Source organism: Ursus maritimus, unplaced genomic scaffold, assembly GCF_017311325.1.
Source record: "Ursus maritimus isolate PB19 unplaced genomic scaffold, ASM1731132v1 scaffold_26, whole genome shotgun sequence".
NCBI lineage: Eukaryota > Metazoa > Chordata > Mammalia > Carnivora > Ursidae > Ursus > Ursus maritimus.
The window spans coordinates 25,324,118-25,335,077 of record NW_024425119.1 but is presented as its reverse complement, the minus strand read 5'-3'; the positions used below and the strand labels follow the sequence as shown (position 1 = coordinate 25,335,077).

At 38.3% G+C, this 10,960-nt stretch overlaps 1 protein-coding gene across 1 annotated transcript in view; it reads right to left on the bottom strand.

Moving 5' to 3' along the window:
* Positions 1 to 10,960, bottom strand: part of SMCO2 (single-pass membrane protein with coiled-coil domains 2) — a 32,737-nt gene that overhangs the window by 16,942 nt on the left and 4,835 nt on the right. The window contains exons 3-4 of the mRNA XM_040641902.1: positions 6,431 to 6,567; positions 1,609 to 1,703 (exon numbers count right to left, since the gene is read on the bottom strand). Coding sequence (XP_040497836.1) covers positions 1,609 to 1,703; positions 6,431 to 6,567 — 232 coding nt within the window. The remainder of the gene's footprint in view (positions 1 to 1,608; positions 1,704 to 6,430; positions 6,568 to 10,960) is intronic.

The following is a 10,960-nucleotide window of genomic DNA, read 5'->3' as shown; positions in this document are numbered from 1 at the left end:
TGAAATTGCTGGGTCACATGGTAAGTCTGTTTTTAGTTTTGACAGGAAGCTCCAAGCTATTTTCTGAGCGGCTGTCCATTTTACGTTCCCACCACCCAATGTCGAATGACCTCATTCTCTTACATCCTCACTAGCAGTTGGCATTATCACTATTTTGTATCCTAGCCATTCTGATAGTAGTATTCTCGTTATAGTCTTAATTTGAATTTATCTAATGGATAATAGTGCTGAACATCCTTCCATGTATTTATTTGCCATTTATACATCTCCTTAGTAAAATGTCTGTGCATGTGTTTTGTTCATTTCTTAATTGGATAGTTTGTTTTTTAATGTTGTGTTTTGAGAAGTTTTCATATGTTCTAGATGTAAGACCTTTGCCAGATATTGGCAAGCGAATCCATTTAACAGAGTCTTTGGTCAAACAAAAGCTTTAAATTTTGATGAGGTCCAGTTTATCAACATTCCTCTTATAGGTGGTGTTATTGGTGCCAAGTCTAAGAAATCTTTGCCTAGTCCTAAGTCTCAAAGATTTCTGGGGTTTTTCTAGAAATTTAGCTTAACTTCCATTTTAATCCTTTAAATTTTCTGCTCCTGTATCCAATTAGGCCTTACATTTCTTTTACTATTATCTAGATTATTTAGTGTTTTTACTTTCTTGCATTGCATTTGTGACATCCCATTCCAACACAACCACAACTCAAAAGTCCTCTTATGTAAGAATATGATTTCATTCTTGAAAAATCAAAAAGATTGTCTATTTGGTGATTTTTCTTAATCCATAGGATTTAGTCCATCTTGTCTGTTTGCAGCTTATTAAATGAGGTGATCTCTGGAGGGTCAAATTGAAAAGCTGGAGTCACACCAGGACCTTGACCTGATAGGGGCAAACATTGAGGTAAGCTGGAGACTTGGAAAGACAATCTGGGAGGTGTGGGGACTCTGCCACCATTTCCCACCCCTTCTATTATTTAACAGAGCGTAATAAGAATTAAAATCCATTTTTGCCACAAGGAGTGCTCTCTGGTGGTCAGTTCTGAGCACCTTTCATGTGGGTACCACCACTTCCATTCTCTGACAACATGAAAAGACTAGACTTTTTAATTCTACCTAGAAACTCAGTTCAATAGGCTTATTGGCAGTGCCAGGCAAGAAAACAACAGAAAAACTGGAGATCGTGGAAACCAACACAAGAACTCTTCATGAAGGCATCAAAGACGAACACAAATATATCTCTTACATTGTAAGGTTGCAATTATTCACAAATATTTAACTCCTGGATGTCTTCTTGAACTGTTAGGTGCCGGGGTACAAAGCTCAAGAAGAGAAGTCTGCTGTTAAGGTACTCATCATTGTCTTAAGATGGCATCAAGATATAAGCCTATTGAACTGAGTTTCTAGGTAGAATTAAAAAGTCTAGTCTTTTTGTGTTGTCAGAGAATGGAAGTGGTGGTACCCACATGAAAGGTGCTCAGAACTGACCACCAGAGAGCACTCCTTGTGGCAAAAACGGATTTTAATTCTTATTACGCTCTGTTAAATAATAGAAGGGGTGGGAAATGGTGGCAGAGTCCCCACAACCTCCCAGATTGTCTTTTCCAAGTCTCCAGCTTACCTCAATGTTTGCCCCCTGATCAGGGTCAAGGTCCTGGTGTGACTCCAGCTTTTCAATTTGACCCTCCAGAGACATCACCTCATTTAATAAGCTGCAAACAGACAAGAGGTGGACTAAATCCTATGGATTAAGAAAAATCACCAAATAGACAATCTTTTTTGATTTTTCAAGAATGAAATCATATTCTTACATAAGAGGACTTTTGAGTTGTGGTTGTGTTGGAATGGGATGTCACAAATGCAATGCAAGAAAGTAAAAACACTAAATAATCTAGATAATAGTAAAGACATGTAAGGCCTAATTGGATACAGGAGCAGAAAATTTAAAGGATTAAAATGGAAGTTAAGCTAAATTTCTAGAAAAAAAAACCCCCAGGAAATCTTTGAGACTTAGGACTAGGCAAAGATTTCTTAGACTTGACACCAATAACACCACCTATAAGAGGGAATGTTGATAAACTGGACCTCATCAAAATTTAAAGCTTTTGTTTGACCAAAGACTCTGTTAAATGGATTCGCTTGCCAATATCTGGCAAAGGTCTTACATCTAGAACATATGAAAACTTCTCAAAACACAACATTAAAAAAACAAACTATCCAATTAAGAAATGAACAAAACACATGCACAGACATTTTACTAAGGAGATGTATAAATGGCAAATAAATACATGGAAGGATGTTCAGCACTATTATCCATTAGATAAATTCAAATTAAGACTATAACGAAATACTACTATCAGAATGGCTAGGATACAAAATAGTGATAATGCCAACTGCTAGTGAGGATGTAGAGAAATTGGGTCATTCCGACATTGGTGGTGGGAACGTAAAATGGACAGCCGCTCCAGAAAATAGCTTGGAGCTTCCTGTCAAAACTAAAAACAGACTTACCATGTGACCCAGCAATTTCATTCTTGGGCAATTATCCCAGAGAAATGAAGACTTATTTTCACACAGGAATTTGTACATGAATGTCCAAAGTAGCTTTATTCATAATAGCTGAAAACTAGGAATAACACACTTGTCCTTTGATGGGTGAATGGTTAACCAAACTCTTTCTCTCTCTCTCTCTCTAAGACTTACCATGTGACCCAGCAATTTCATTCTTGGGCAATTATCCCAGAGAAATGAAGACTTATTTTCACACAGGAATTTGTACATGAATGTCCAAAGTAGCTTTATTCATAATAGCTGAAAACTAGGAATAACACACTTGTCCTTTGATGGGTGAATGGTTAACCAAACTCTTTCTCTCTCTCTCTCTCTCTATATATATATATATCCCCATATCATGGACTACTACTCAGTAACAAAAAGAAAGGAACTATTGATATACAGGCAACAACTTGGATGAACCTCAGGAAAATTACGCTGAGTGAAAAAATAAATCTCAGAAGGTTACATAATGCATGATTTGATGTATCTAATATTTATGAACTAACATAATTATAGACATGTGGAAATTATTTGTCATTGCTGGAGATTAGGGGTCAGCCGGAGGGAATAGGTGTGGCTATGAAGGACTAACACAAAGGAGCCTTGTGCAATGGTACAACTGAGAATCGTGATGTGGTGGTAGTTATGTAAAGCTACCCATATAATAAAATTGCATAGAACTATACACACTCTCACACGCACAAGTGAGAATACATATAACTGGTAAAATCTGAATAAGCTCTATTTATACTACCAAGGTCAATTTCTTGGTTTTGTGTATACTAGAGTTGGACAAGATATTACCATTTCAAAAAGCTGAGGGAAGATGAAATGGCAAATTCCTCAAAAGATACAATCCACCACTAATATATACCTAGCAGTTCAGTAGCCTGAATGGCCCTGTATATCATTAAAGAAATTAAATTTGTAGTTAAAAAGTTTACTGTAATGAAATATCCATGCAATATGGCTTCACTGGTGAATTCAGTCAAACACTTAAGGAAGAAATGATGCCAGTTCTACACAAATTCGTGCAGAAAATAGAACAAGTGGTAAAATACCCCAATTTTTTTTATAAGACAAGTTTTCTGATACTAATACATTATAAGAAAGAAAAAGGCCAATATCTCTCATTAACATAAACCCTAAAATTCCCTTTAGGTAAACAGTGTCCAACAATATATGATAAGAATAATATATTATGACCAAGTTGGGTTTATTCTGGGAATTCAAGGCTGGTTCAGCATTCAAAAATCAGTCATTATAATTTGCCATATCAGGAGACTATGAAAAACAAACAACATGATCATTCATAGATGCAGCAAAAGCTATTGAAAAAATTTAGTATCATTCCTGATTTTAACAACATCTCAGTAAACTAAGAATAGAAAACACTTTCTCAATCTCAAAAACAAAACAACCAAGCAGCAAAACACCTTACATCTCAGTTAATGCTTTTTCTGTAGGACTGGAAACCAGGTAAATACGTCTAGTGTCTGCTGTCATTCTTCCTATTCAACATCATACTGGAAGTTCTAGCCAATACGGTAAGGCAGCAAAAAGAAGTAAAAAATATGCAGATAGAAAAAGAAGATATAAACTCTCTCTATTTGCAGATGACATGATTATCTACGCAGAAAATCCCAAATAACTTACAAAACTACTGGAGCTAATAAATGAGGTTAGCAAGGTCACAAGACGCAAGACCAATATACAAAAAACAACTGCATTTCTATATCCTGGCAATTAATAATTAGAAATTTAAAAATTTTAAGTATAATGGCACCAAAAGCATGAAATCCTCAGGCATAAATCTAACAAAATGTGATATATCTGTACCCTGGACATATACAACACCAGTGAAAGGCATTTCTTTGACTCCAAAGCCCCTTCTCTTTATACCAGTGACTAGATAAACAACAACTAGTCTTATCTTTTCTGTTTCATCTTAAAACTTTCCACTTAAATTCAGATGTGCATTAACAACCATACTTTTTAATACTTTTTTCATGTCATGCTGGTTGGATCCCTTTGGACCGTACCGACTAAAGCTCAAGGGTTATTGGGAACTTGAAGTCCTTCCTTTGATGACCATTATTAACACAGCTTTAAAAAAAGAGCCTCCGAGCGATGTCCTTTCCCAGTAGCTTAGCTGGAAGAACATGTTCTCCCGACTCCTGCAGAAATATTACTATGATCAGTTTTAAGGTAAGAAATGGGAAACATCTTCAAATGGCCCCAAACCTTTCTTTGAATGGCAAGTTGGTATGCTGATTCATTTCCTGTCACCAAAATGGGCTAGGCAGGCAGTCAGGCCTCAAGAAAAAAGTTTGAGCATTTATTCGATATCCATTTTAGCAGATCTTCATAAGGCTGGAGAAAATAAAATGTATTTTATATTTAGTAAAAAAAAACTATATATATATATATATTTGTGTGTGTGTGTGTGTGTGTGTGTGTGTGTATTTTTTTTTTAAATTTCCCTGCATGGAATGAATGTTAAGAATTACACTATCCTAATGAATACAAGATAGTGATCCCATCTTGTTGGAAGCAGAGAGGTATGCAATAGGGAAAGGGTCCACAAGGGCTTTAACGATACATTTCTATTGATAATTATAATTCTTTTCTTTTTTTAAAGATTTTATTTATTTATTTATTTGAGAGAGAGTGTGAGTAAGCAAGAGCACAGTTGGGGGAGAAGAGGGAGAAGCAGACTGCCTGCTGAGCAGGGAGCCCGATGCGGGGCTCCATCCCAGGACCCCAGGATCATGACCTGAGCTGGAGCCAGACGCTTAACCCACTGAGCCACCCAGGAGCCCCTATAATTCTTTTCATATCTAGACAATTATTTGAGAGTGACAAGATATGCATTAATTCCAGTCTCCAAAGAAGAGTTTGCAAAGAGAACCCCATGGCTCTGCCTACATCTCTAGAAATGTCTTTACTCCACATTCTTACTGGAATATGTAGGTAGTTACTTGTGCACATGAGTGCTTCAATGTTTAAGACATATGGATTTGGGATGCCTGGGTGGCGCAGTCGTTAGGCGGCTGCCTTCGGCTCAGGGCGTGATCCTGGAGTTCTGGGATCGAGTCCCACATCGGGCTCCTCCGCTGGGAGCCTGCTTCTTCCTCTCCCACTCCCCCTGCTGTGTTCCCTCTCTCGCTGGCTGTCTCTCTGTCACATAAATAAATAAAATCTTAAAAAAAAAAAAAGACATATGGATTTTATTTATTTATTTATTTTTTTAAAGATTTTATTTATTTATTCGACAGGGATAGAAACAGCCAGCGAGAGAGGGAACACAAGCAGGGGGAGTGGGAGAGGAAGAAGCAGGCTCATAGCGGAGGAGCCTTATGTGGGGCTCGATCCCAGAACGCTGGGATCACGGCCTGAGCCGAAGGCAGACGCTTAACTGCTGTGCCACCCAGGCGCCCCAAGACATATGGAGTTTAAATCTTCCAGGCTTTCCTTAAGTTCTCTGCTAAATTTAATTTTCCCCACAAAATACTCTTTTTTTCCTTTTTTCTTTGAAATACGACTAACATCCAGTGTTATTAGTTTCAAGTGTCCAATATAATGACTCACGAGTTCTATGCATTACTCGGTGCTCATCACAGTAAGCGTACCCTTATTCCCTTTATCTGTTTTACTCATCCCCCCACTCACCTCTCTTCTGGCAACCACCAGTTTGTTGCCCGTACTTAAGAGTCTGTTTTTTGTTTGTCTCTTTTTTGTCTGTTTGTTCATTTGTTTTGTTTCTTCAATTTTACATATAAGTGAAATCCTATGGTATTTGTCTTTCTCTGACTTATTTCATGTAGCCATTGTACCCACAAAATATTATGAAATGATTCCTCTTGCATGTGTCAAGGCTTACAGTTCAGGGATGTTCTCCTTGGAAAACTGCAAAGATGTGGACCTGTGAGGATCCTCATGTTGACCCTGATTTGTTTCTTGCTCATCCTGTTCATTCTGTAGGTCCTGGTGATGCTCAGCCTCCAGCTCCAACATATTCTGATAAAGGTTATAAAAGAAGCAAAGCAGAAAAAAAGGGTTATAAGAAGAGGTGATGATCTCTTTAGCCTACTCATGCCCCTTTCTCGATGGGCAATCACATAGCCCTCTCTGAGGCTGGAGCTTCCTACTGCACTTATAAAGTAAGTGGACATGGCCTCCTGCTCCTTTGACAGAGGAAGGCTGGGGAGGGATGCATAGAACATCAGTGACCTCGTGCAGAACTCTTTTCAGTGCTGGTGAGTAAGAGAATGCCATCTGACCATGGACTCTAGCACTCCAGTCAAGACGACTGGTTTTCCAAAAAGTCAATGTCAAGGAAAAATAAAAGGGGTTGGAACTGTTTTATATTAAGAGAGTCTAAAGAGATATAACAACTAAATACATTGCGTAGATCTTATTTGGATGCTGATTTTAAACGTACAGGCATTTCCTGGGTTTTAGCACCAAGAAATTTTTTTGGTAAATAAATAAATAAATAAATAAATAAATAAATAAATAAATAAATAAAAGTATGGGCATTTGAGGGACAACTGAAAAAAGTAGAATGCTCAGACAATTAAGGATATTACATTATATCGTGGAATTGCTAATTGTCCTGATGTGGTGATGGAATCTTGGTTATGTAGAAGAAAGTCTTTATTTTTAGAAATGCTGTCTGAAAATAAACAGGATAAAGTCTCATGCTGTCTTTGACCTACTTTTAAGTGGTTCAAAAAATTCCATCTATTTACATACGTAAAGATAAAGCAAATGTGACAAATGGTAACAATTTTAAATTCTAAGTGTGAAAACATGATTGATCTTCATATAATTGACTTAAGTTTTCTTCTTATTTAAAATTTTTCACAGTAAGAAGTAACAAGGGCCGGAGGCGGGGGTCTACTCTATCAGTTTGATCCATGAAACTTATTTCTTTGTTCCTTTATTCTTTGCCTTGTTCTAGAAAAATATTTAAGGCATTGTCTGGTATTTCACTTCTGTGCATGCACACAATTGACAATAATTTATCTTTGAACATTTCTCTTCTTTAGTAACTACATTGTGAAATATTTCTCTGTCCTTTGAAGAGGTTTGGTCTGAAATCCTTGTGTTTCAGCAAAACTACTTTTAAACTGGAAGGAGAAAAAGTTGCAGTGCAGATCAGTCTGTTATTGAAATGTCTGGATAAATTACTGGCCACATCAACAAGAATAACTAACATTCACGTAACTCTTTACCAACTTCTTTCATGTGTCTTCTTTCTTTTAACTCCCATGATAGACTTGAGGTGGATAAAGTCAGGTGTTGAAATCCCCTAGGTCAGCCATATTAATGATTAGTCCAAGGTCATATGGTGTAGTAGGTTAAGTGGTCACTCCAAAAAAGATATGTCCATGTCCTAATGCTAAGACCCTGAGAACGTGGGGCGCCTGGGTGGCACAGTCGTTAAGCGTCTGCCTTCGGCTCAGGGCGTGATCCCGGCGTTATGGGATCGAGCCCCGCATCCGGCTCCCTGCTCTGCTATGAGCCAGCTTCTTCCTCTCCCACTCCCCCTGCTTGTGTTCCCTCTCTCGCTGGCTGTCTTTATCTCTGTCAAATAAATAAATAAAATCTTTAAAAAAAAAAAGTCCCTGAGAATGTGACCTTATTGGAAAAGAGTCTTTGTGGATATAATTGAGTTAAGGGTCTAAGATGAGATTATCTTGAATTACCTGGGTCCTAAATCCAATGACAAGTGTCCTAATGAGAGACAGAAAACACCTACACAAAGGGGGAGGTCATGTGAGGACAGAGGCAGCCACACGCCAAAGAATGCCTGGAGCCACCAAAAGCTGGAAGAGGCAAGGAAGGATTCTTCTATAGAGTCTTCAGAGGGAGCACAGCTCTACTGACCCCTTGATTTCAGACTTCTGGCCTCTAGAACTATGAGAGAATACGTTTTGTGTTGTTGTAAGCCACCAAATTCGTGGCAATTTGTTACAGCAGCCTGGCGCAACTAGTACATATGGCCAGTAAGCGTGTGGACTAGAGCTTGAAGTAGGTTTTCTGATTCCAGGACTGTGACTCTTTTCATCTTATCTAGTGCGTGGATTCACATTCAGAAATAGCTAGTCCCTATCACTGTCACTTCCACAACTCAGGGGCACCTTATTAGTGAGGTAAGGTTTATTATCACACAGATAATTTTCCAAGTACTAGATGACTCCACTCTATCTTACTTCTTTGTGAATAAACAGCATTTGCAATTTCAATTGCTTCCAACCTAATCTTTTGCCAACGTATTCAAAGGCAGTGGGAACACTGTGACATAGAGGAAAACACTTCATCGGGTGTGGAGCACCTGAGGTCTAAGCCTTGTTCTAGTCCTGTGGCTCTTGAGCCACCCGACCACTCTAAAGCTCAGTCTCCTGTTCTGTAAGAAGAAAATGGAACCAGATCACCTCCAGAGTTCTGTCTATGTCCAAGAAACCTACAATGACATTTCTTGTTTTCAGCAATCGGTTTACTGTAATGGTCAGGACACCACAAAAGAGTCAAAAGTCAGGAAGTAGAAATAAAATATTTTTTATTAGCTAAAAATATTTTTAATAGGATTGAACAAATAGAGGTGTGTGTGTGTGTGTGTGTGTGTGTGTGTGTGTGTGTGTTTTAACAGCAAACTACCAGTGTGCTGGCGTGAACTACGAAGCCTAAGGGCATTACTTTCCATTTTTGTGCAAAGCTCATATGTCTCTGAGTGTTCCATAGGCACCTCAAACTCAGCAAGCAAAGAACTGAACTCATCATATTTCCCTCTACCTCGTCCAGGTTCGCATCCTTACATATGTTTCCCCAATTCATCCAGATGCTTCTGCAGGAACCTGGAAGGGAGTCCTTGAGTTTTCACGGCAGATATTCTTTTCCCTCTTCATGACTCGTGTCACATCTACTTGGTGTCCAAGCCCAATAACGCCTATCTTTTAAAGCTGTATCCTCTTCACCCCATCTCCATGGCTGTCAGTCAGTGTCTTGCTGTGGTCCTCATCACTTCTTGCCTGCTAGTGGCATCCTGGCTTCCAGCCTGCATCCTGTGCTGTCCCCACCTCCTTAGGGTCCTTGCTGCCTGCTTGCTCATGACATCTTTTCTTTCACGCTTCCTGTCTCAGAACCCAAGTTCCCTTTGGCCCCTTTGTCTTTGCATGTACTGTCCCTTCTTTCTGAAATGCTTTTCTTCTATCCAGTTTATCCTTCCAAACCCAGTGTTTGTGTTTCTGTAGAGCACCCACCATGCACTTGGTGGCACATCTGCTACCTCTAGTGTGGACTTAGCACGCATGGTCATTCTCTTGTCTGAGTCCCTACTAGTGTGTGAGCTCACTGAGGGGAAAGGGTTTGAGATAGATAGAGACAGAGATATCCTCAACACTTCACAGTGCCTAGCACACAGTGGGCGCTCAATACGTGGTATTAGAATAAAAAGACTTCGTATGTTCACTGTAGCGCTATTTACAATAGCCAAAATATAGAGGCAGCTGAAGCATACTTCAATAGAGGAATGGATAAAGAAGATGTAGTACACACACACACACACACACACACACACACACACACTGGAATATTATTCAACCATAAAAAAGAATAAGATCGTGCCAATTGCAACAACATGGATGGACCTAGAGGGTATGACGTTAGGTGAGATAAGTCAGACAGAGAAAGACAAATACCATATGATTTCACTTATATGTGGACTCTAAAAAGCAAAACAAAGTAGAAACAGATTTATAAATACAGAGAAAAAAAAACTACTGGTTGCCAGAGGGCAGGAGCGAAGTAGGGGAAAGAGATGGAGAGGTACAAACTTCCAGTTATGAAAAAAAATAATAAAAAGACTACAGAAGTAAGCAAATACATTCTGCTTGTGAGAGATGCACCCAAAAGCAGGAAATAGGAAAGTCTGCTCACTCACCTGGCCTCCGAAATCAACACCATACCTATAGTGCCAGAGATTGGAAAATGTGAAACCAGAGCGAAGTACTCATTTCTAAATATTTGGGGGGCTTTGATGGTTAGATATGGCAGTTTTGGCAGCCTGGCTAAAGTCTATTTTGTTAATTAAACCAACTGATTTTTTTAAACTTCTGTTAACTCTGTCCTTTTTCTGAACCTTTAAATTGTATGATCTTATTAAAAAAACAAATGTAAGATTATACAAAGACCTTCTGTTTTGCTTCCAGAGAATAGGAAAACATTTCTTTCTCAAGAAGTCACACATTTGTCCTTTTATTGGCAAAGAGCCTGGTTTATTAATACTTCTGTTAATTATGTAACTGCATGTGATTTATTTTTATATAATATATTTTATATAATATATTTATTTATATTTATATTTATTTATATTTATATATATTATTTATATTTATATTTATTTATA